A 27703-nucleotide genomic window follows, 5' to 3' on the forward strand; every position below is an offset into this window, starting at 1 on the left:
TTCAGTTGGAATCCAAGGGTGGGGAACTTTTGACCTTTTTGTGCTCTGTGATTGAACAAATGAATGTACTTTATTTATGATTGGAAACTAATCTCCATTTGAGAAGACGGGCTTTGTGGTTGACTAAATGAATGTACAGCCTGGGGGGGAATAGTACTTAGAAGAGGGTCTTTGGGATTGACTAAATGAATTATAATGTCCAGGGGTGGGGTAGTACTTGATTGAATAACACTTGGTAAATGCTGTATTTTGAATGATGCTATATTTTGATTTTCTCTGTTCTTAATTTGTCACTGAATAAAATGGAGAGCATCTATGCTGGTATTTTGAACCTTGGGAAGTTGCCTTTGCTTGGCACACAACCAGCCCCTTTCTATCATTACAAACATAGTCCTCGATTTAGTTCATATTTTTAAACTGCTCTACTTTTGACCATTTAGATTATCCTGGAATGTCATGCCCCATCCTAAAGGCACTCAGAGAACATCAACTTGACTCTGACATGGTACCTTGGGTGCCATTTGCAAACCTAATCCAGGGGTGGCTAGGTGGCATAGTGAATAGAGCACCGGCCCTGGAGTCAGGAGGTCCTGAGTTCAAATCCAGCCTCCAACACTCAACACTTACTAGCCATGTGACCTTGGGCAAATCACTTAACCCCAATTGCCCTGCCTTCCCCCCTCCAAAAAGAAAAAAAAAAAAGAAAACCTAATCCACTATTACCTAACACAGAATTCTGTTATGACAGCTTAGTCTGTCCATCCATTGGATTTTACGTGACTCTGAAGTGGTAGGCCTAAGTATAGAATGCAAAACAATAATTTATATTGCTGTTTTTGTACATTTTGTGGACAGGTCCAGGATAACCATTCTTTATTTCCTCAGATTCTTGTGCTTTATCATTCTGGAACATCCCAATACTAGGCTGGTTCCCATTTATTATTGGTGAGTTCTTTCTTGGTCTTCCATTTTAGGCACAGGCCCAGTCTGACCATGATTTTATTCTCTTGCCATCTGTGCATCTGACTCCGATCTGCTTATGGGCTTTCATCCAAATGAAGCGGCCTTCTCTTTGTTACTTGCACAAGACATTCCATCATCATTTCTGTACCTTTGCGCTAGCCCTTCACCTTGCTGTAATATACCTCCTCCTTGCATTTGTGTCATGGTATCCCTCTTTCCCTTCAAACCACAGCTCAAGCACCACCTTCTGTGTGAGGACTTTTCTGGTTTTAGGTGGAGCAATGGATAGAGCAGCAGGCCTATAGTTAGGAAGACCTGAATTCAAACCTGACTCCAGATACTCACTAGCTGTGTGACCCTGGGCAAGTCACTTAAACTCTATTTGCCTTGGTTTTTTCATCTATAAAATGGCAATAATAATAGCACCTCCCTCTCAGGATGGTTATAAGGATTAAAAGAGATAATAATCAAGAACTTATCACAGTAACGGGCACAAAGTAAGCATGACATAAATATTAGCTATGATGCAAGCACAGCAACCCGACCCTAGATTCCTTTTTTAGGGAAAAAAAGGATCAAAGCATGAAACAGGAGAAAGACAACAAAGTCAGAACTCCTGCACCAAAGGCTTCCAAGAAAAATGTGAACTAGTTACAGGCCATAGAGGAGCTTAAGAATGATTTTGAAAAACAAATAAGAGAAGTAGAGGAAAAATTGGGAAGAAAAATGAGAATGATACAAGAAAATCATGAAATGAGAGTCAACAACCTGACTGAAGAAAATAACACCTTAAAAAAATAGACTAACTAGGGGCGGCCAGGTAGCACAGCTATAGGAGCACTGGCTCCAGTGTCGGGATGACCTGGGGATCAAATCCCGGGTTCAGACACTTAGCACCCACCCAGAAACAACTGGCCATGTAAACTTGAGCAAGTTATTTAACCCTGATTGCTTAGGGGCAGCCAGATGGCTCAGCAAGTAAGAGCACCGGCTCCAGTGTCGGGATGACCTGGGGATCAAATCTGGGCTCAGATACTCAGCACCACACCCAGAAATAACTGGCCATGTAACCTTGAGCAAGTTACTTAACCCCGATTGTTAAAAAAAAAAAACAGACTAACTCAAATGGCAAAAGAGGCTCAAAAAGGCAGTGAGAGAAGAATGCTTTAAAAAGTCGAATTTGCCAGATGGAAAAAGAATCTCAAAAGCTCACTGAAGAGAATCACTCCTTCAGAATTAGATTGGAGCAAATGGAAACTAGTAACTTTATGAGAAATCAAGAAACTATATTTTTTAATAAGCAACTGGGGTTAAGTAACTTGCTGAAGGTTACATGGCCAGTTATTATTTTTGTGTGGGTGCCAAGTATCTGAGGCTGGAACCTATCCTGGGTTTCACGATGCTGGGGCTGATACTCTTACTCACTGCACCACCTGGCCACCCCAAAATCAAGAAACTATTAAACAGATCCAAACAAATGAAAAAAAAAAATGGAAGGCAATGTAAAATATCTCATTGGAAAAACCACTGACCTGGAAAATAGATCCAGGAGAGATAATTTAAAAATTATTGGACTATCTGAAAGCCATGATCAAAAAAAGAACCTAGAAATCATCCTTCAAGAAATTCTCAAGGAAAATTGCTCTGTTGTTTTAGAACCACAGGGCAAAATAGAGGTTGAAAGAATACACCAATTACCTCCTAAAAAAGATCCCCAAAAGAAAACTCCTAGTTATATTATAGCCAGGTTCCAGAGTTCCCAGATAAAGGAGAAAATATTACAGACAACCAAGAAGAAACAATTTGAATATTGTGAAAACACAATGAGGATAACACAGGATCTGGCAGCTTCTACACTGAGGGACCAGTGGGCTTGGAATATGATATTCCAGAGTCAAAGGAGCTGCGATTAAAACCAAGAATCACCTACCCAGCAAAACTGAGTATCATGTTTCAGGGGAAATATGGTCATTCAATGAAATAGAGGACTTTCAAGCATTCTTGATGAAAAAACTAGAGTTGAATAGAAAATTTGATATTCAGATACAGGAAGCAAGAGAAGCATGAGAAGGTAAACAAGGAAAGGAAATCATAAGGAACTTATCAAAGTTCAACTATTGACATTCCTACATGGAAAAATTATAATTGTAACTTATGAAAATTTTTTCAGTATGAGAATAGTTGAAAGGAACATAAATGTATGTGTATATATACATATATATATACACATATATGTCTATATAGGAGGGTATATGGGAGTATGAATACATATGTGAATGTGTTTCTATATGTGTACAGGTATACATAGAGAGAGGGCACACGACCAATTGAATAGGAAGGGATGATACTTAAAAGGTGAAATTGAGAGGTGAGAGAGGAATATAATGAGAGGAGATAGGGAGAGACAGAATGGGCTAAATTATCTCATATAGAAGAGGTAAGGGAAAATAGTTACAATGGAGGGGAAGAACAGGAAGGCAAAAGGGAATGGGTCAACCTTTTTATCATTGAATTTGGCTTTGGGAGGGAATGAGATGCACACTAAATAATGTATCTCACCCTACAGGAGATTAGGGAAAAGGAGATGAGAGGGGGGATGATGGAGGGAAGGGCAGGTTGGGGGGGTAGGGAAGTTAAAAGCACACACTTTTGAAAAGGGATGGTCAAAGTAGAGAATAGAGCTGGGGACAGGATAGGATGGAGGGAAATATAGCCAGTCTTTCAGAATATATCCACTATGGAAATATTTTGTGTAGCTACACATGTGCAACCTATATTGAATTGCCTATCTTCCCAGTAAGGGTGGGTGATGAGGGAAGAAGAGAAAGAATCTGGAATTCAAAGTTTTAAAACCAAATGTTTAAAAAAATATATAGGGGTGGCTAGGTGGCACAGTGAATAGAGCACTAGCCCTGGAGTCAGGAGGACATGTGTTCAAATCTGGTCTCAGACACTTAACACGTACTAGCAATGTGACCTTGGGCAAATCACTTAACCCCAACTGCCCTCCAAAAAGCAAATAAATAAATATATATTTTTTTACATGAAACTGGGAAATAAGATATACAGGCACTGGGGTATAGAGATCCATCTTGCCCTACTGGAAAGTCAGAGTGGGGATGGGGTAGGATATAGGAGAGAAAGGGAAAAAATTTGTAACTCAAAATCTTGTGAAAATGAATGATGTAAACTAAAAATAAACATAAAATTTAATTTAAAAAAATTAGCTATGATGATGGTCTCAACTACTAGTGTTCACCCTCCCAAGTTACCTCATATTAATTATACAATTTTGCTTATATACAATTTTCCCCAATTATATGTTTAAAATTTAACATTTGCTTTTAAATTTTGAGTTCCAAATTTTATCCCTCACTTCTTCATTCCCTTCCCCCTCCCTGAGACCTGTGTGTGTATATATATATATATATATATATATATATATATGTAGAGAGAGAGAATTATGTATATAATTATACATATTATATATAAAATTGTAGATACATTATAAATAAAATTATAGATATATTATATATAATTATAGATGTATTGTATATAAAATTATAGATGTATTATATATAAAATATGCATATATACTTTATACTATAAAATATATGCTATATACTATATGTCAATATATAGAAACAAATATTTGGGCATATATGTATAGGCATGTGCATACATGCATGTGTATGTTGTATATGTGATATGTATATGTATACGTATATAATGTATAGATATAGATATATGTGTCTATCAAAACCATCAATAGGATACAGGCTACTTGTGGGGATTATTTCATTCTTCATCTTTGTGTCCATACCACCTAGTACAATACTTGACACATAGGATTTATTATTAATAAATATTCATTCATTGATTGCTTTTATTGTTGTTTCATAGGATAGCCTCTATTCATGGAGGCAGCAAGTGCTGTGTCTAGAATTTAATAAACTCATGAGCCCAAAGAGAAGACATGAAAGCTGGCCCATAAGGGGACACCCTGGAACTGGTAGAGGCCTTTCACTAAAGCCATCCCACCAACCAATGGCTTTAAGACTCCTGTACAAATTCTGAAGTGATGTGGTGTTTGTGCCCATGGCCCAAGTTGGGCTGGAAGAAGGTGTAGTGAGTCATGCCTACGACTATCAGTATGTCAGAATTGGTTAGAGACTGGGAAATTCCAGCTGTTGCAATAAATCATCAGAACTTTGGTAAATCACCTCAACTCAACTAATGTGTCAAATTCATGCATTTCAAATTCTAAAAATCATTCCCGCACCTTTAAATTCTCTACCAGGCAACAGGTCTTATCATTCATCTGATCTTTCAGACCTCATTGGAATATTTTAATGTTCTAATCCTCTATAAACTTTCTGATATGAATCATAGATTTAGATATAGGGAGGATTTCAGAGACTATTTTATCCAACCTTCTCATTTTATAGATGGGAAAACTGAGGCTCCATTATGTTAAATGTCCTGCCCAGTGTCAAAAAAGCAGCAGACATCAGAGGTGAGATTTGAACCTAAGCCCAGTAATTCACATATCAGCAATATTTCCACTCTGCCACAGGGTATCAGTTATATTTGTTCTCTTCGGGCTTAGACTCCACCTCCTTTACCTTAACCTGAGACTTTTATTTGCTCCCATCTAGGATTTTTCATATCACTAGCCCAGATCAGCCCTGCTTCTGGAAGGACCCTATAATTATAGTTCTGGCTATCTTAGTATAGTAGAGTAATTTTCTTCTTAGATTCAAGTAAATAACAAATCAGTGGAAAGGATAAAGATAATACCATTTCATATAAACATAGTACTTCCAAAAGCAACCACAAAAAGAAAATGCCCCAAAAGAAAGACATTAAGACTGTCACATTTTTTCTGAGAAGTTCAATTAATTGCAAAACAGTAGTAGGTACAAAAGTCTAAAAGAGACCAGAAAGTCTATGGCTGATCTCCTTGACAAACAGAGAAAGATGGAAGCCAAAGGTAAAATTTAGAGTACAAACTCATCTGCAAAACATGGTAGAAGATTAGAAGTAGTATCATTATCACCACACCAAAAAAAAAAAATCCCTAATGAGAGAAAAAAAAGAACATATAAGAAAGTCTGGCATGAGTTCCAGTGAAGCAAGGTTGTTCTAGAACATTTGTGGATGAAACTGAAAATCATATAATAGAGAGATGTAAAAAGAATAGATCAACTAACATTTTTAAATGAAATTTTGTTTTAAAATTAACTACAAATTTAACCTTTGGGGAGGCTAGGTGGCGCAGTGAGTAAGAGTGCTGGCCCCGGTGGTGGGAGGACCCGGGATTGGTTCCAGCCTCAGATACTTAACATACACACAAAATAACTGGCCTTGTAACCTTGGGCAAGTTACTTAACCCCAATTGCTTTAAAAAAAAATAAAATAAAAATTTAACCTTTACTTTTTTTATATAGCATTCATTTATGAACATCAAGCTATCTCTTGTGGCAAATATTTAACAAAGAAGAAAAAGTTTAGCTGACCCAACTAATCTATTAACCATATCTGCCAGCATACACAATATTTCATACATATAGTCATTACCCTATGCAGTGAAGGGAGGGCTGCACACTTTCTCAACTTTTCTGAAACCAAGGTTGGTCATTATAATTATACAATGCTCAGTTTCATCTTATTGTTCTTTTTAGTGACATTGTTGCAGTTGTGTATATTCTTTTCCTGGTTCTGACAACCTCATTCTATATTAGATCATGTTCTTCTGTGGTCCTTTGAATTCTTCTTATTGTTTTTTACACTGCAATGATATTCCATTATATTTGTGTAATATAAATTTTTAACTGTTCCTTAATGGTTGGGCACTTATCTCCTAGTCTTTTTCTTGATGTTTTTTGTTTCTGACACTTATATGTCACTTAACCTCAGTGCCCCTAAGATATCTATATATAGATATATATATATAATATGTATGTGTGTGTGTATATATACCCCTCACCTTCCCCTCCCATAAAGTTATCATATCCTATAATAAAGAATAAAGACTAATCAATACATGAAAAATATCTGATATGTATGTTCCACAGTCATAATTTTCTAAGCTCTACAGAGAACAAGGACATATGTCTTTTTTGGTGCTCAGCTTGGTCATTATAATTTCATGGCATTCAGGGGTTTCATTTGTTTTAATGGCATAGCTCTTTACATTTATATGCTGTAATCATTGTGTATATACTTTCCTGGTTCTCTTTATTTCTCTTTGCATCAGTTCATAGTATTCTTTCTAAGCTTCTTGGTACTCAATGTATTCAGCTTTTCTTATGGCATAGTAATATTCCTTACATTCACATATTACAATGGATTCAACCATCCCCTAATCAATAAGCATACACTTTATTTACAATTTTTAGCTACTATAAAAAGTTCTGCTATAAATATTTTATTATATATAGGGTATGCTAGTATTTTAATTTTGTTTTTTGTTGTTAGTTTTTGGAGGCAATTGAGGTTGAGTGATTTGCCTAGGGTCACGCAGCTAGTAAGTGCCTGAGACCAGATTTGACTCAGATTCTCCTGACTCCAGGGACAGTGCTCTATCCACTGTGCCATCTAGCTGCCCCTCTGCTAGTATTTTTAAAGAGGTCTATTCTCAACAATGACAAGTGTGAAAATACTACATCTTGACTCTACCACATCAGGTTTCAATGGCACTTAAGAAGACACAGTTGGGCAGGATTTTTGGACCTGATAAACAGCAGAAATATGTTTTGAAGGTGATACAATTTTAAAAGTATTCATGGGGATCAATTTTTAAAGTTTGTATAAGATATAAAGATTCCAAAAGAGTGGAAAAGATCACAGAGGACACTTTTTCCCCACCACCACCTCCCAAAAGAGGATGGAGAAGACGTCAGTAAGTAGCAGCCTTATGTCTATATTCTTATATTTATAAAATCTTTATGAAAATGACCCATGTACTTATTGAAGGAATACTTGATAAATACAAAAGACAGAAATGGGCAGGTCTTTACAGGATCTTTTCAGTCACACAACTTACAAGGGTTGTTTTGCATGTAAACCCACTGACTCTATACTGCATTGATTTTGTTAGAAATTCTTTTGACTTGGTTGAACAAAAGGCAATCTTACAGATTCTCCTCACATTTATTAAAATCACAGAAGGCTGTGATATATATGTAGTGTAAGGGTTATGATATGTACAGGCAGACAAAATACCCATACCAGTCAGAACATGGATCCAATTGAACCTGTGATTTTCCATATGGAGCAAAACTCCTTCACAGAAATGATTCTGTATGTACTATTTTTATCCTCACATCCCCAACTTTTATCAAAGTCTGCCCAGTGTGTATTTAATAAATGTCTGCATAATTTAATATTTGAGAAGAAATACAAGTTTAGACCTCATCAATAAACATTTTAAACATATGCCAATATTTGGTTTTCTTTGTCTTTTATTTTATACATTAAAAAAAATTCTCATAAGGAATCCATGGGCTTTACCAGATTGCCAAAGGGGTCTATCACACCTTCCTCCCCTAAAAAAAGCTGAAACCCCTGCTGTTAAACCCTTAACTAAACAAGAATTCTCTCTATCATAAAATCCCTGAGACGGGCTCATCCAGACTGCCTGAAGACCCCATGTCCTCAGCTGAGAAGGAGCCTCCTTCTTCCCAAGACAGCCTGTTACACATCTGGGTTGCTCTAATAAATTTTCCCTTATATCAGGCCCAAATTTGCCTCTCCAACTATGCTCCTAGTTCTTTCCTCTGGGGCCAAGCAGAATCAATTATTTAAAATCATTCCCTTTAAAAAATTACAGTTCCTAAATATCTCAGTTTTTGCTTGTGATTAATGGCTTCTGAAATCTTGAAATTAGAGCTTTTCAGAATTGGCAATTTGAGTCAATTCCCAGCACTGTCACTTATTTCCCCATCCATACGCTGCCTACTTAACTAGGTCATATGTACATATTCATTATTATAAAGCATTTTATGATCTTTTAAGAACAAATGAGGGGGAGGCTAGCTGGCACAGTGAATAGAGCACTGGCCCTGGAGTCAGGAGGACCTGAGGTCACAGAGCCAGTAGGTATCAGAATTGGAATTCAAACCCATCTTCCTTACTTAGAAGCCACATTCTCCATATTCTCCATGAAAGAGGAAATGAGGGTGTGGCTAGGTGGTGCAGTGAATATAGTACTGGCCCTGGAGTCAGAAGGACCTGAGTTCAAATCCGGCCTCAGACACTTAACACTTACTAGCCATGTGACCTTGGGCAAGTCACTTAACCCCAATTGCCCTCCAAAAGTTGGGGCGGCCAGGTGGCTCAGCAAGTAAGAGCACTGGTCCCAGTGTTGGGATGACCTGAGGATCGAATCCGGGCTCAGATACTTAGCACCACACCCAGAAATAACTGGCGGTATAAACTTAAGCAAGTTACTTAACCCTAATTGCTTTGAAAAAAAAAAAAGAACAAATGAGTGTCATTATTTGAATCCTTGAATAAAACCTGACACGAATATATTCTGTCACAGTAGAGTGTTGTTTTTCTTCAAAAAATATTTTGCTGATTAGAGGAAGAAACCTGCAGAAAAATTATCATTTTTTAAAGAAAATATTCCCTTTCATGTTCTTAAATGAAACAAAATGCCTAGCTCAAAATAATGGAACTATAGAGCCACAGAATGTTGGAAACAGACAGCACTAACTACCCTTATGCTCTATCCAGTCCAAATCCTCAAGTTTTCTGAGTGAGAAAACTGGGACCCAGAGAAATGAAGTGATTTGCCTAAGGTCACCTAGGCAATAAATTCATATTAAAATGGGAAAGGAACATTCAGAAGAAACAAGAATAAAAACTAAAAAAAAAAAGGGTGCATTCATGCAGTACCTTTCATCTCTTTTTTTTTCTTTTTGGAGGAAGAAAGGTAGCGCAATTGGGGTTAAGTGATTTACCCAAGGTCACATGGCTAGTTTTGTTTTAAGTGTCTGAGGCCATATTTGAACTCAGGTCCTTCTGACTCCAGGGCCAGTACTCTATTCATTGCACCACCTAGCCACCCCCTCATTTCCTCTTTCATGGAGAATATGGAGAATGTGGCTTCTAAGTAAGGAAGACAGGTTTGAATTCCAATTCTGATACCTACTGGCTCTGTGACCCTGGACAAGTCACTTAACCTCGCCTATGCATATATTAAAATAGTTACTTATTTTGCCTTACTCATAAAAATATTCCCAAACTGGTTCACTTTTAGGGATTGCTGTAATGATAGATGTGCTATTCTCCTCACTAGACATGAATCAGCTAAATGAGCTTATACTCAAACTTCTTCATGACTCTTGAATATACAACTGAAAATTTTTCCCCTATGGTAGAGGTAAAGAATTCCTCATACTCGCATTTGGAGGGACATTAGAACTACTAAGGTTTGCTGTTTTTTCATCTCAGTTTAGAAATAAACAATGGAACCCAGGTGAACTCCAATTATACTGACTCCAAGCTCTGCAATTAATTCATGGTATAGCATATTGGCAGCTAGGTGGCACAGTGGATAGAGTGCCTAACCTGGAGTCATGGAGACTCATCTTCATGAGTTTCCTCATCTGTAAAATGAGCTGGAGAAGGAAACAGCAAACCACTCCAGTATCTTCCAGTATCTCTGAAAAGGAAACCCCAAATGGGGTCAGGAAGAATTGGACATGAACAACAACAAGCTGCATCTGGAGTATTGAGAAGCTGAAGAATGACAGTAGCTATGAGGAGGAAACACAATATCCCCCTTCATCCATATAGACACCCTTGGGCAAAGGTCCACTAAGTTGATGCTAGTTATGGTTCGATTAGTCAAGTAACCTTAGGCAGTTTATTGGACATCACAGAGTCCTATCTATACAAAGAGAGAGTTGCACTAAGTCAGGGGTCATTTTTATTTGTTTTTAATAAATTTTTATTTACATCTTGAATTTTTTTATCACATCACCATAATTTCCACTCAGTATTTCCCCCCCCACAGAACTATCCCAAATAATAAATATTTTTAAAGACAAAAAAGGAAAAAAATAATCAGCATGACTCATTCATACTTTGAAAAAGTCTTAAAATACACGCAATGTGCAATACTGGTAGGTATCTTCTTTTATCTCTTCTTTTGAACCATGTCTTTAAAATTTTGCAAAATTCACCTTTTTTTGTAGGTGATTGTTCTATTCACATCATTGTAGTTACTATTTATATTGCTTTATTGGCTCTTGATTACTTCACTCTGCATCTATTCAAGTAGATCTTTCCACACTTCTCTGAATTCATCACATCAATCATTTCTTAAAAGCAGAATAATATTCCATTATATTCATGTAACACAATCTAACCATTACTCAATAGATGAACATCTATTTTTTTTTTTTTTTTGCTTTTTGGAGGGCAGCTGGGGTTAAGTGACTTGCCCAAGGTCACATGGCTAGTTTTTGTGTTGAGTGTCTGAGGCCAGATTTGAACTCAGGTCCTCCTAACTCCAGGGTCTGTGCACCACCTAGCCACCCCATGATGAACATCTACTTTGTTTCCAAATTTTTGCTATTACAAAAAAAAGTGCTGCTATAAATATTTTGGCATACATTGGGACTTTCTGCTTATCAATGGCATCTTTGGAGAAGAACCCTGATAATGGAATTTCTAGGTCAAAAGGGATGAGCATTTTAGCTGCTTTATGTGCATGGATAAGGTTTTTTTCTTTTCTAGGCTTCCATAAACTTGTTTTTAAAATAACTGTATTTCAATGTAATTGGTTTCCTTTTAATTCTATATATTTTATTTTATGCACTTAAAAAATTTCTGGGAAAGGATCAATTGGCTTCACTAAGATTGTAAACTGTGTCCATGACAGAAAAATAAATATTAAGAACCTCCAGACTAGATGATCTTTCAGTTCTAGCTCTAATATTTTATGAACATGAAATTGTTTTACTTTGTAAGATGTATGGTAAAAATTCATTTGGTGTGAGGTGCATGTGGAAAGGACTGGGGGTTGTATGTTCAGGTAAAGTGTTTTGAGAAGCACAAATGAAAAGGAAAGCAAAAGTTTTCATTGGCAGCAAGAGGGAGAGAATGGTAGCCTGTGTGGGTCTAAGTCCTGTTTCTAATGTGTAGAGAGGCATGTGCAGTTCTGACATGCTGCATGGGCATCTTATCTCTGCTGTTATGCTTTTTATTTCCTCCTTTCAGGACCAGTTTGATAAAGGTGGAGTTTGTCATTGAGAAAGATAATGATATGAGTGATTAGTTCTTTGTTTTAATATTTAAGACTATCCATGATCACCAATTCACTCCCCCTTCAGCCTGAAGACAGCTGACTCATCACTTCCATTTTTAAGGGAAGAACTTGGCAGAGGGTGACCGATGGCCAGAAGCATGAGACGACAAAAAAGCTTTAGCGTTTTTCAGCTTGGAAAGGCTACAGGATGCCCTTTACATATTATGTAATGGAGTCATTGGAAAACTGCCTACAGAATCAAAGGCTTCTTGCCTGAAGAAGAATGTGTATTTTTTCCTTAAAAAAGCACCATCTTACACAAGTCCACAGTTTCCTATATAGTCTTCTTATTTCTCTCTGTACATTAAAAATGTTGATGTTTGTTCATTTTTAAAGTCAACAACAAAAAGATTTTTTTAAAAATGGACTTATGAAAAGAAACAAGAGGGGTGGCCAGGTAGCACAGAGAGTAAGAACACCAGCTCCAGTGTCGGGATGACCTGGGGATCGAATCTGGGCTCAGACACTCAGCACCACACCCAGAAATAACTGAGCAAGTTACTTAACCCTGATTGCTTTAAAAAAAAACAAGAATGAGAAGAGATGCTTAGGGTAAATCACACATACCAAAGCCCATACTGGAATACTTAATGAAGTTTCTTTTGAAGGAGCTTACCTACTAATTTGTTATTTTTTTAAATCTATTTTTAAAAAGTATAGGAAAAAGCAGTGAACATTCTTCTAAGAGAAGCCTCAGGATAACTACAAAATTGTTTTCTGCCCAAAATAATGATAATAGCTGATATTTATGTAATACTTTAAAAGTTATAAAGCTTTATAGGGTTTTATCCCAAAGAGATCATAAAAGTGGGAGGAAGATCCATATGTACAAAAATATTTATACAGCTCTTTTTGTGGTGGCAAAGAATTGGAAATTAAGGGGGTGCCCCTCAATTGGGGAATGACTGAACAAGTTGTGGTATATGAATGTAATGGAATATTATTGTGCTATAAGAAACGAGGAGCAGATGGACTTCATATTTACGTGGAAAGGCTTATACTAACTGATGCTGAGTGAGAAGAGTAGAACCAGGAGGAATTTGTGTGCAATTATACACACAACGTATGTTTGATGACCAACTTTGATAGACTGAACTCTTCTCAGTAATGCAGTGATATAAGTCAACCCTAAAAGACTCATGATGGAGAGAGATGTCTACATGCAGAGAAAGAACTGAGTTTGAATCCATATTGAAGCAAACTACCTGATCTTTTTCTTTTTCTTGTTTGGTTTTATTTCCTCTTTCCCATTCTGATACATCTGATACAATCCTTCTTTGAAACCTGAAAAAAAAAGTTATAAAGCTTTTTTCATAAATTCTTCTATTTGAAACTCACAACAGCCCTGTGATGTAGGTACTTTAGGTATTGCTATCGTCATTTTTTTATGAAAGCAGAAACTGAGATTCAGAGTAAGTAGCTTGTCTATGTTTACAAACTTGGTAAGTATTTAAGGCATGATTCAAACCCAGGTCCAGACTCAAGGTCTAGCATCATATTCACTTGGACATTCCTTACCACAAAATAAATCACCAATTTATTTCATTTCAGTTCCAATAAATATCCATTTGTTGAATTCCTACTAAATAATATTTAGTGTTTGTACCAGCACTGTGCTAAGTACCTTACAATAATTATCTCATGTGATCTTCACAACAACACTGAGAGGTAAGTGTTATTATTATTATTATTATTTCATAGTTGAGAAAACAGAAGCAAACAGAGTTAAGTGACTTGCCCAGGGTCACACAGCTAGTAAGTGAGGCTGAATTTGAACTCAGGTTTTCTTGGCTCTAGGCTCTAGCCACCATACCACCTAAGTATCAGGTACTGTTCTAGGCAATGGAGACATAAAGACAAATATAGAACAGACCCTATCATTAAGGAACTTTCATTCTACCATCCATTCCCTTTAAGATATATATAGGGAATAAATTAAATAAATAATTTTATCTTTGATACTACAAATTGTTAATCACTCTAAGTAAGCATCTATTTTTAACACCATTTTAAAGTTTTACTTGAGAACTCAAATCGATATGTGATCATATCAATGTGAATATTCCCTCTAAAGATGCAGATTGTAACCCAACATTGCCTAGGTGGCCCATTGGATAGCGCCCTGGGACTGGAGTCATGAAGGCCTGAATTCAAATCCAATCCCCAGAGATTTACTAATAATCCTGGATGCCTCAGTTTCCCCAAAGATAAAATGTATATCATAAAAACACTTACCTTGCAGGGTTGTGGTAAAGATCAATGAGATAATATTTGTAAAGTATTTAGCATGATGCCTGACACAGAGAAAGTGCTTAATATTTATTCCTTGTTCCCTTCTCCCCCATGCCTGTCCATCCTATATAATTTTTTTGCCATGTTGTAATGCGAATGTAAATTTTAAAGATCTTCCCTGCCCCTAGGCTAAAGTGCACCAGAAGCCTGGGGAGGGAGGCTTGTTTTTCAGTAGATACTTTTTGATTGGCCAGTGGGTCAATAAGGTTGTTACATTCTCTGAGCCAGGAGAAGGCTATATAAGCCCTGATGTGTAGCTTTGTTTTGGGACTCACTTTGAGAAATGTTCTGTGATTTGATCTGAATTCTGGGAAGCCGTTGTTGAGAGTCCCCCGGCTTTGAAAAACCCAGAATGTGGAAACCCAGATGTTGACTGGGTATGGATGTAATGGTTGGACAGTTTGGAAATCTGTCTACTTGATGTTTCTGTCTTGATAATTATGCCTGTGTACTTTGAGGTTCAGGGTGCTGACCTTTTCTCCTGAACAAGGTAAATGATATATGTCTGACTGATTAAAGTAAGCTTGTTAACCCATTTTGAGTTGCTTTCCTTTAGCAAAGCAGATCCAAGAACCTGTGGTAGCTGCAAACCCTGAGGACGCTTGGGGTGCTTGCTGCTACACATGTATGTAAAGACACATGGAATCCACTCAGTGAATGGGAGACATTCCCCCATTTCTCTTGACACTGCAAGGAAGAGGTAGCTGCCTATCACCCCATACCTTCTGGATGGGATCAGGATAACTTCGCTTTCTTTCATATGTTTTGTAAGGTATCATCACTATCAATTCTTCATATCAACTAAAGGTTAGAAAACATGACTACAGTGTTGATTCATTTGGCTTGATTATACTTATTCATTACTAGGGATGCTTCTCCATCGGGGAAGAGTTTTATAGGCAATGATAATGGCACAGGGTGTGAGGGAGAAAAGAAACAAGAGCTTCAGTGAAACATTTAAAAATAAACAAATGAGAGCAGAAGGAAATTCAGAAAGAGACCCAGACATGCAGGCCTGTAAAAACTGCATGAGAGAGCTTCATGGTCACAGGCTATACAATCTTTTTTGTTGTTGTTCTTTGTATATTAGAATGTTCTGCTTGCTAAGTTCACAAGAGAGAAAATATGACTGTATTATATATTATTGATTCTTTCTCTGTTTTCCCAGTTCAGATAATGACTTCCTCCCTTTGTTTTCACTTCCTTAATGAATTTATCATGCAAACATTTCCCACCTGGTTGCTTTCCTGGACTTCTCCAGAAACTCATGCTTCTGCAAGATGAAACTCTAAGCTCCTCAGATCACTTCTCTCCTCTACTTCAGGATTTCATCATGCTCTTGAGGTAACCTCCTTATCACTCCCCTTCCCCCGCCCTCAACCTCCACCTTCCTTCCCTCCCTGCTTTTCAGCTTCTTCCTGTGTTGTCTTCCCTCAGGCCATGAGGTCCTTGGGATCCGGGACTATCTTTTGACCTTTCTTTGCATCACCAGTGCTTAGCATAGTGTCTGGCACATAGTAGATGCTTAGTAATTCTTTACTGACCAACCCTAATATTGGAAAATACAGTTGTGATTATGTGGTAACCCAGTGCCAGACTGTGAAGACAGGAATATCTTTTCTAAATTTGTTTCTCCTCCAACCTTAGCACAGTACTCTGTCACATAGCAAGTACTCAATAAATTTAGATTCTTCAAGGTAGTAGAAAGGGTCAGTCTCTAATCTGAAAACTAAAGGAGATAGACTGAAACTGTACTTTGCAATTGATGTCAGCAGAGCCATGATAGCTAGGAAGTTTTGTACAGTACAGACTTAGCCCCAACCTTGCTCTGGGTAAATGTCATGAAGTGGGCCCTCAGCTGGAGAGTAAGGGTCACTGAATTCTGAAATGTCCGCAGAGAAAATGAAACATCAGTATGAGACCACTATTAGGAAGAATGCTTAGGTAATGGGAGAAATCATCCCAGGGTGGGCCAGGGAGTTCACCCCTACTCAATGATCTGATGGCATCCCATACATTAGTGAAATACTCCTAACTAGGTGATGCTCCTGTTACTAATGGATTGAAATTCCTGCCAGCCCCCTCTAAATTAGGTACCCTGGGCAAAACTCTAATCACCCAACGTAGCTATGATTCTCAATTTTAATAGGCAAAATGAAGTCGTTGTGGAGTTAATTTTGTTTTTAATGGTGCAAAGCTTTTTCCTCAAGTGGTGTACTACAAAACGCACAAGCAAAGCAAAGGTAACCATAAAAGAGAGTTTCCACCTCGTGATAAACCCTAGGAGAACCACAACAGCTACAGCGTCTCCTAATGAGGCATCTTTTTAAACCAGGAAACATCCCAGGTAGCAGAACTTTCAGTGTCTCAGGACAATTAGGTCCCACACCTACTCGGGAGGAAGAGATGAATCTTAGGAGAAGCAGTGCTTCTCAAGTGGGAAAATGTGTCAGCTGTATCAGGAAAATGTTGGTGCTTATGGCTAGATTAGGAATCTTTGGTAACTTGGATCCTAACTAGGAGGATTTACCTTGGCTGCTAAAATTTTAAATTGGGAAGTTGGACACAGTGGCACTAAGAGTTTTGTATAATTTTTAATTCAATAACATACAAAACAAAGATAAAAACAAAGCTGATCTCTAAACTCAAGAGATGTTCTAATGAAATGATAGATAAATGTTTACACGGATGAAGAAATACAATATAACTTAGGGAGAGACAGAATAACTATAAACGTGCTAGGCTCTGTGCTGTGGGTATCCCAGTAGAGGTTGAATCCTGAAGGAAGCTAAAGATTCTAAGCATTGGAGGTGAGTAGACTATGCCTGCTTATCTAGTACATATTCCTCATTTTAAAGATGAGAAAACATAGCTCAGGAAAAGTTCAATGACTTACCCAGAGTCACACAGGTACTAATCATCAGAGATATGTTTTGAACCCAGGCCCTCTGACTCCAAAGTTAAAGTTTTTTTCTTTCCATCATACCTTATGGCCTCCTCTAAATCAATTTTATTAGTAGTATTGGAATGAGTTTTTCTATATCAAATCCATTTTGGTCAAGAGAATGTAGACTCAGTATGTTCCATGATCAATAAAAGGAATGTTTTATGACATTCCTTCCTTCACTTAACAGGCATCTAATTTAGCACTTTACTATATGTAAGTCATCATGCTAGGTACTGAGAGGTTATAAAGAACAATCTAATATAGATTGTGAATTTCAATTCCTATACATACGTTACAGACAGTATTCTCCACACAAACCATTTAACTTCCCTAGACTTTAGTTCCTCATCTGTAAAATGAGAGGATTCACAGGGTGACCTTGGGAGACCTTTCCAAAGAAAAATCTAAGATCCTAGTCCAACACTTTAATGTTACAGAGAGCTTGAAGGAACCTCTGATACTATCTAGTCTAACTTTCTCTTTAAAAGTGAGGAGGCTAAGACCCAGAGAGACCAGAAAAGTTGCCCAAGGTCATCTTAGGTAGCAAATGACAGAGCAGGATTCAAAGATGGATCCTCTGACTCAGAAATCCAGCATCGTTTCTGCTATATTATGTATTAAATTGCCTCAAGTCCCCAAAGAGCAAAAATAGATACTAAATGCAAGTAGAAATTTTATCTGATTTACTGATGAGCAGGTTTCAAACCTTCTTTTCAATAGTTCAAAGGTCTGTCATTTACTTACAATGAATACTGCCTCAATATATGAGTAGGGCAATTCCACTAAAACTTTGTAGATAACAGGTCTTTTGAGTTTTGCTATGGCCAAAAAATTAATCACTTGGAAACCAACCTGATGATAAATGTCTTTGAATTTAGTTAGGCAGGTCTTTGGACAACAGAGCTATAGTTGAAGTCTTCCAGGTTCACCTCCCTGGCCCTCAGTTTCCTCATCAGTAGAAGGAAGAGATTCAAAAGTATCAAAAAAAGAAGAAAAGGACCTATATGTACAAAAATATTTATAGTAATTCTTTTTATTGTTCATCTGTGTCTGACTTTTTGTGACTCCATTTGGGGTTTTCTTGGCAAAGATAATGGAGTGGTTTGCCATTTCCTTCTCCAGCTCATTTTATAGATGAGGAACTGAAGCAAGAAGGATTAATTGACTTGCCTAGGGTCACACAGCTAGTGTCTAAGGCCAGAATTGAACTCAGGAAGATGAGTCTTCCTGACTCCATCTGGTACTCTATCCACTGTGCCACCTAGCTACCCTTTTCTGGTGTTAAAGATCTGAAAATTAAGGGCATTACCTGACAATGGCTAAATAAATTATAGTATATGAATGTAATGTAATACTATTAGGTCAGAAGAAATGACAAAAGGGATGGCCCTTCTCCCACTGACTCCTCCATCCCTCAACCGAACACAACATGATTCAACTTCCCTCTCTACAGCTACCTAACCCAGATATTGTGTTCTCTGGAATGTATGTTTCATAGGTAATAAACTACAATTCATCTCAAAACTTTTCCTTTCTTGCTCATTCTATATCCTTGCACTCACTGAGACCTAATTCACTCCTGATGACACAGGTTCCATGGTTACCCTTTCCAGCACTGTTGGCACTTTGACTCATACCCCACAACTAACTGGTCACAGTGGGGGAGTTGGATTGCTTCTTGTTCCCCACTGCCACTTCCTGGTTCTCCCTCTCAGTAATAACCTCTCTTTCTTTGAGGTTCATTCAATCCAAATATATCTCCTAATCAAGATTCTGGTAGCTATTGTCTACAGACCTCTTGAACACTCTTTCCCTCCTCAATAAATCCAGTGCCTGGATCATAGTCTTTTCTCCCTAACTCTTGCCCTTATACTAGTTGACTTCAAACTTCAAAATACTCCCTCAAACATGCCAACCTTCCAATTCCTCAACTTAATAATTTCCCACAATCTACTCTTCCACCCTCTCTCAGCTACATACAGATGATAATACCCTGGATCTTGTAATCACCTACAAGAGTTTCAGATGTTTATGTTCTCTGAAATTCCTTTATCTGATCATAATCTGTTGACATTTTACCTCTCCCTCTCTTCTGCAATTCCAAACCTTGTTCTTTGTCACCCCTACTACATCTAATTCCTCTGCCCCTTGGTTCTTTCTTGGTAATCACTCTTGCATTGGCTTAACTTTTAATTTTTTTTGCTTTCTCATCTTGACTTTTTAATGAACCAGTTCAACTCTACACTGTCCTTTTCTCTAGAGGCCCTTCCCTTTTGTCCTGTTGAAGATCTTAAGCTTTTAAGACCTAGTCTTGAAACATTCCCATCATCCAATCTTTGTTCTTACTGGCAAAAATCATGTAACTGCTAATTAGGTCTCCTACAAGTTTACATAGCATAATCTTAGCTGCCTGACCTTGCCTTGGACCCTCCAAGCAAGGTATTCCTTTTATACTTCCCTAATCTATCCACTATTCCACTCACTGGAGCAGCTTTTCCAGATTTTTCATCCCTTCTCCAATCTCCTACAGCCTCTCTTCCTCCCCTCCCAACTGAGAACCTTGCTTAACCCCAAGGTTCTTCCCCTTCCAGATTGATTTTTTTTTTTTTTGACTAGGCAAAAGAAGGCTTTCTCTGCCTCATTTCTTTTTTTTTTTTTTGGAGGGGGGAAGGCAGCCCTCTGCCTCATTTCTTACCTAGCCTTAATCAGTGAATGGGTGTTGCTTCAGACAAACTGAGACCTGGAAAAGACCTTAGCTTATAGAGGCCAAGGTCTCCTACTGCATCCAGGATCATCCCTAGTTGTCCTGATCTATCTCTTGCCACTGGAACAGATAGCTCTGGAGGAGAAAATGAGGCTGGTGACTTTGTACAGTCCTCCCTCACTGAAGTCCAATTCACTTGCTTGTCATGGTATCACCTCTCTGATATCATGATCCTCTTGAAAATAAAGGACAGGGCGGCCAGGTAGCACAGCGAGTAAGAGCACCGGCCCCAGTGTCGGGATGACCTAGGGATTGAATCCGGACTCAGACACTTAGCATACACCCAGAAACACTTGGCTGTGTACCCTTGAGCAAGTTACTTAACCCCAATTGCTTAAAAAAATGCAAATGTCTCTCTTAGGGGTGGCTAGGTGGCTCAGTGAGTAGAGCACCAGCCCTGGAGTTAGAAGGACCCGAGTTTGGTTCTGGCCTCAGACACTTAACACCCACACAAAAAAAGTAGCAGTGTAACCTTGGGCAAGTTACTTAACCCCAATTGCCCTCCAAAAAGAAAAAAAAAAGAAGAAAATAAAGGACAAACACCACTAATAACAAAATACTTTAGGGGAAAAAACAGGCTATTTGGTGAGGATTTCTTCTTTTCCCCTCTTCATCTCATATCTCTCAGATGCCTTTTGCCACTCTCTCCTCCTTTATCCCTGTTTCATGTGAATAGATGACCCTTCTTGCCAGGCAAGCCCCTCTATGTGCATGAGGTGTCCCATTCCATCCTATCTTCTTCAGCAGATTTCCCCTTCTATCATTCCTATTCTTTCACTAATCTTTAATATCCTCCTGTCTACAGGCTTTCCTCCTTTCTACAAACATGCTTGTTTCCCCCATAGATCTGTTTATTCTTGTTAATTATCCTATATCTCTCTTCCCTTTTGTGGTTAAACTCCTCAAGGAGGCCTCTACACAATGAGGTGTCTCTACTTCCTTTCCTCTCACTCTTCTTAATTCACACTAACCTCATTATTAAACTGAAACTGCTCTCCCCAAGGTTATCAATGATTTCTTTTTTTTTTTTAAGCAATTGGGGTTAAGTAACTTGCCCAAGGTTACACGGCCAGTTTGTGTGTGTGTGTGTGTGTGTGTGTGTGTGTGTGTGTGTGTTAAGTATCTGAGGCCTGAACTGATCTCTCGATGCTGGGGCGATGCTTTACTCACTGCACCACCCAGCCACCCCTCAATGATTTCTTAATGGCCAAATCTAATAGCTTTTTCTTTCTCATGCTTCTTGAGTTTTCTGCAGCCTTTGGCATTGTCTATTGATCAACCTCTTCACCTTGATGCTAGGTTTTTATCACACTGCTTCTCCTGGTTCTCCTCTGACCTGTCTGACCACTTCTTTACCTCCCTTGACGCATCTTCATCCAGGTCATACCCATTAACTGTGGGTTTCCCTGGGATCTTCTTATCTCCCTCTATATTCTTTCACTTGATCTCATAAGCTTCTCTAGATTCAATGCTTATACCTTTCTGCTGACCTTCAGTCTCACATCTCCAATTGCCTACTGCATATTTCAAACTAGATGTCCCATTAGACATTTTAAACTCAGCGTGTCCCAAAGTGAATCAAAACCTCTTTTTTTCCTAACTACCTTCTCACTAGAGGGAACCACCACCCTCAGTCCCCTGGGTTTGAAACCTAGGTGTTATCTTTGACTCTTCACTCTCCTATTCAACCATTTGTAAAGATTTGTCATTTCTACCTTCACAACATCTCTCTTATATGCCCCCCCTCTCTCCTCTAAAACTGTCCCTATTCTGGGGCAGGCTGTCAATCTCACACCTGGACTATTTCAAATGACCTTCTGGTTGGTCTCCCTACTTCAAGTCTCTCCCCATTCGTTTCTATCCATTGTTCTTCCTAAAACATAAATCTTACCATATTACTCCCTCTCCCTCAAAAAAACTGAAGTGGCTCCCTTTTACATCCAGAACCAAAAAGTCCTTCATAATCTCCTCTCACCCTTGTTTTTAATCTTTATACCTTCCTCCCATCCAAATGCACTGACTTCCTTGCTGTTCCTTGAAGAAAAAAACTCCATCTTCCTACTCTGAGCATTTTCACTGGCCATCCTCCCTGCCTGGTATGTTTTTCCTCTTCATTTTTACCTCCTGGATTCCCTGGCTTCCTTTAAACCTCAGCTAAAGTCTCACCTTCTGCAAGAAGCTTTTTCCTGTCCTTAATCTCCTAGTGCCTTTCCTACGGTATGAGACTACTCTCAGTTTGTGTGTGTGTGTGTGTCTTGGTTGTACGCAGTTGTTTGTGCATGTTGTGTCTCCTATTGGAATGAGCTTCGTGAGAGCAGGGACTAGCGCTTCTGCTGTTCGTTTGTGTGTTTGTTTGGCCTTTCTTTGTATCCTTAGCACTCGGCACAATCCTGGGCATATAGCAGGCACTTTAAAATGCTAGTGAACTAACTGGCAGAGAAACTTAAGAAGATTTATATGAGCTGATGAAGAAGGAAATGAGCAGAATCAAGAGAACAATATATAATAACGTTGTAAAGACAAACAACTTTGAAATGCAATTAGCAAGCATCATTCTAGAGGACTCAAGGTACAAAACAAGGAAGATAATTTCTGGCATAGCCAACATGGATTAATTTAGCTTTAGTATATGTATTTGTTACAAATGGTTTTTTTTAATGGGAGGAGGTGGGATGAAGAGAAAATAATTTTTTGTTAATTGATAAAATTAATTTTTTTTAAAGGAAGGGATTGAACGGCAAGCTCTGAGTTCAACTCTGAATTCTGTGATGATGATGATGATTTTGGCTAACATGTCAGAGTTTGTACTCTTTTGGCACAGCCAAGGGGAACCTCCCTGCCAAAATGGGGCATCAAAATAGGACCGTGGTGGAAGATTATTAAATGGAGTAAGAGTTTATCTGCTCTAATTCTACAAAGAGGCACAGGAAAACATTGACTTCCTCCTTTAAAAAGAAAATAAACATGAAAATCAAAAAAGCTCTTAGGGAAATTGGCAATGAAATTATATATGTGATATATATGCATTATACATATAAATGATTCAAATCTTCCTCTGAATCTTTGTTATGCTTTTATTCATAAATGGATTCTGTCCTAATTCAAATTTCTTTTCTGTTGCTGACCCGCCTTTGAGATCCGGTAGTTGTGAGCCCTGCCCTTGAGTCTCCTTCCTTTGTAGTTGTATGTGTATTTGTGTGGTTGGGTTTTTTCCTCCCCTTTCTCTAATCCGAGCTTTTACGTTGCTCCGCTGGAGGAGCATGTGCAGCAGCTTCTGCGCTCATTACAATGCTGAGCTAGAGTAGATGTCGGAATAGGAGGCGTGAGGTTTCCTAGGACCCAGGAGAAGCCCATTCCTCGGGCTCTGCATTGCCTTTAGTGCTGACCGGCGTGCGGCTTCCTCCTCCTATCGTAGCCTCTGCGGGTACCCGGGCTGGAAGCCGCCTCCAGCCCACACTCAGGGTAGCTGTGGGTGGGAAATCGCGAGCCAGAGGGGGTAGGGAGGGAAGAGGGTGCGTTTTGTTTGCCGGGCCGTGCTCTCTGCACTGATGCTTGCCTGGAAATCAGCGGGATTTGAATTTCATTATTCCCTCTATTAACGGGGTCTGTTCATTTATTTATCTGAAGGGGTGGGGAGGTCGTGGGGCATTGCCAGGGCTGCAGGTTTCTCTAGGCTTGCACTAGCGGTTTTCTCGCCCCCGCACCACCCCGGCTCACGCGCCCCAAGGGAAGGGCTGTGAGTGAAGGTTGGGTGGGTCAGGCCGCGGCCCGCAGGCATATCCGGGGTGGTCTGAGGCCCTGGGGCGCTTACCACGCCGGGTAGCCGCTCGCCACAGAGCACGGGGGTTGGGAGGCAGAGCGGGCGTCCCCGGGCCGCGGTGGGGCGGGCGGGGGTGCGTGACGCGCTCGCGCGCGGGCACATTGGATGCGTCTCTCCTAGGACTCCCTCCCCTCCCTCCCCTCCTCTCCAAAGAGCGGCGAATTGAGAGAGCAGGGTCGTTAGCCAGCAGCTGTAGCTTGCAATACCCCGTGGAGCATTGTGTGTGATTGTGTGTGTGCCTGCGTGGGCAGGGGGAGCAAAGGGCAGTGAGCTGGGGGCCAGTCTCGGAAGTTTGTAGCTTTGCTCGGAGCTGCCTCCTTTCTCTGGAGGCTGTTGCAGTCAGCGGGAGTTAGGAGGCTTTGGGGAGTATTGTGTATGCGTGTGGGGGCGTCAGGGAGACTGGGAGGGAGGCTACAATGGGCACCACCAGGCACAGCTGGCACTTGTAGAGCAGGGCCGCATCCTGAGCCAGGCAGGCTCGCTTATTTGGCTGCAGCTCCGTTTACACCCCTCAAAGCCATCACCCAGGAGAGAGGCGTAGTATGCTGGACCTAGGGGCCCCAGAGCCTTAGGGTGCTTTCAGACAGGGTGCTGAATCCCATTTCCTTTGTGACTTTAGTGTCTGAGGTTGGCATATTTTTGGTGAGAGGCTTAGGGGCTTTCCTACCATTTCAATGGCCAACACACGGAGTATTGAGCTGGAACATTTTGAGGAGAGGGACAAAAGGCAGCGTCCAGGCTCCAGGAGAGGGGGCCCCAGCTCCTCAGGGGGCAGCAGCAGCTCAGGCCCCAAGGGGAATGGGCTCATCCCGAGCCCTGCACATAGTGCCCACTGCAGTTTCTACCGCACCCGGACCCTGCAGGCCCTAAGCTCCGAAAAGAAAGCCAAGAAGGCCCGATTCTACCGGAATGGGGACAGGTACTTCAAGGGCTTGGTATATGCCATCTCCAGCGATCGCTTTAGGTCCTTCGATGCCCTCCTCATGGAGCTTACCCGCTCCCTATCAGACAACGTGAACCTGCCTCAGGGAGTCCGAACCATTTACACCATTGATGGCAGCCGGAAACTCACCAGCCTGGAGGAGCTGGTTGAAGGTAAGAAAGTGGCAGGTGGCGTCTCTTCAGGTGCTGCTGCAGGATGCTGTTGTGGAGCAGGTGGAACAGCAGGGAAACTTATATAGCGGTTTCTCTTCCATTTGCTAACTCTCCATCCTCTTGTGTAGTGTTTCCCCTAAGGCTTTCCCAACTATCTGTGTGTGCTCCTTTGCATACTGTGTCTACAACTCACATCTGCTCTGTTTGAACTTAAAAAAACCCCTTTGGTGATGATCAGAGACTGGGATCCAATATCTGCCTTAAAGTGCCTTATTATGTTTCAAAGATCAGCTCAAAAATACCATCTTCTATTTCCTGATTCCTCCCCCTCCTACTTTAGGTCCCAGTGTGCCACCCAAATTACTTTCTTATACTTTGTCTGTGCACACTTATATGTATACATGTTGCTTACTCCCAGTAGAATGTAAGCTCCTTGAGGTCAAGGACTGTTTGTTTAGTTTTTAAAGTCTTTGTATCCCCAGTGATTAGCAGGGTGCTTGGTACATAGTAAGTGCTTCATTAGTACAGAATGGGTGCATGAAGTACAAACCAATACAGAAAAAGAAGTAACTTTCTCTGCAGAGCTATATACATCTCTTCCAGTTCGTTTGCTTGGCAAACACTTGAGTGTTGACTGTGCCAGAGCCCTATGCTTGGCCTCTGCGAAATTAAAACCTTAGAAAAGACACAATCCCTGAATTCTCTTGGGATTTGTTCACAGGACCAAAGGCTGAGAACTACAGGAGGTCATTGAGGTTTTCTAGGTGAATCCACTTGATATGAGATTGGACAGTTGGGATACAGCTAGATGCCGTGGGAAGAGTACTAGATTTGGAGCCAAATGGCCTGTGTTCAAATTTCAGTGTCCTGCCTATTTGTGACCTTGAGCAAGTCTCTTAACCTCTCAGTCCTCACTTTGCTCTTCTGTAAAATGAAGGGATTGGATCCCATGTCCTCTAAGGGGTCCTCCAAATCTAGATCTGTGATCTTATGATGATAAAACTGAGGTCCAGAGAGGTTACTTACAGTGAATTGGGGCACATGATACACAGATGACTATAGTATACAAACTCACGTGATAAGCATTTTGTGTTGTTTTGTTGTTTTTCGGTCTTGCCTGACTCTTCATGACCCCATTTGGGGTTTTCTTGGCAAAGATACTGGAGTGGTTTGGCATTTCCTTCTCTAGTTCATTTTACAGAGGAGGGTCACTTAGCCAGTGTCTGAGGCCAGATTTGAACCCATAAAGATGAGTCTTTCTGACTCCAGGCTAGCAGTCTATCCAGTGTGCTATCTACCTGACATAAGCATTTTTAAGTACAAAATAAAGTTGTATTTAAGGGAGAGGAGAATTGCAGATTTCGTGAATGACACATCATCTGATGAGTAATGCTTTAGTGTACTGTACTTGGGACATGCTTCCCTTTTTTGGAAGGACCATTGTCCTTAAAACTCTATGGTCTGGTTTTTGTTTTTTTTTTTTTCAATGGAGCATCTGTGAGTTTAGGGAGATATGATTTTGGAGTGTGATACAGTTTTTTTCTGAGTAGAGCCATTTTATTTGTGAGTAAATGTTACTGTCTACATATCCCTATATCTACAGAAAGTAGACTGGTGCAAGATTGTAAATGAAGACCACGGGAGACAGTAGATGATGACTCTGAATAACCTCTAAATTTTCAGTTTTATTTCACTCAACACAGGGATCCCATGACTACACAAAAAGGGCATTTTATTTCCATTAAAGAAGTGGTGTTTTTTTTTTCTTCAGGACTTCAATAAAAGTAGGATACAGTGAGGAAAAAAGATTAAGTCCCTCCCCTCAAGAACTTTACTATCTAGAAGGGAAAATAAGATAATCTTTAAACATGTATTAAGCACCTGTGTGCCAGTGCTTTGGGCCAAGTGAGAAGATAAAAAGACCAAAGCGAAAGTCTTTACCTTTAGGGAGCTTACATTCTCATGTGGGTGACAACATGAACAAATTGAAGTACATTCAAAGTGGACACAAAGTAGTGTTGGGAGGGGAGATCCTAGGAGTTGGGGAATCAGGAAAGGTTTTATATAGAAGGTGACACTTGAGCTGAATTTTGAAGGAAAGTAGGGATTCCAAAAGTTAAAGATGAGGAGAGAGTGCATTCTGGGTATGGGGAATAGTCATAAAGATATGGTGGCAAGAGTAGAATATCATGTGTGAGGAATGGCAAGCAGGCCAGTATGGCTGGACCAATAACAGTAATATGAGTTATAAATTCACTGGAGAGATCCATGTCTGTGGTTTGAAAGATATGAGATGGGAAAGTTTTTTCTTATTCTGGGGGACCTAAATTGAGCCTTGGAGGAAGGAAAGCATTTCAGTAGGAGGAGACAAGCAAATATTCCAGGCATGGTTTACTACATGGGTAAAAACAGGCATGTAGACAGGAAAGGAATGATGAGTAATTCAGTTTAGCTGGAACTATTATACATGAAGTGGAAATATAAAGTTGTAACAGTGAT

At 39.6% G+C, this 27703-nt stretch overlaps 1 protein-coding gene across 2 annotated transcripts in view; it reads left to right on the forward strand.

The window, feature by feature from the left end:
* Positions 1–24170: 24170 nt before the first annotated feature.
* DCLK2 (doublecortin like kinase 2) overlaps positions 24171–27703 on the forward strand; it is a 224841-nt gene continuing 221308 nt past the window's right edge. For both annotated transcript variants that reach the window (XM_069105496.1, XM_069105495.1), the window contains exon 1: positions 24171–25204. In XM_069105496.1, the coding sequence (XP_068961597.1) occupies positions 24784–25204 (421 nt within the window). In that variant the 5' untranslated portion in view covers positions 24171–24783. The remainder of the gene's footprint in view (positions 25205–27703) is intronic.

The sequence above is a fragment of the Petaurus breviceps genome, unplaced genomic scaffold (genome assembly GCF_028583685.1).
Source record: "Petaurus breviceps papuanus isolate PSGF00001 unplaced genomic scaffold, PetGlider_PUasm1.0 76, whole genome shotgun sequence".
NCBI lineage: Eukaryota > Metazoa > Chordata > Mammalia > Diprotodontia > Petauridae > Petaurus > Petaurus breviceps.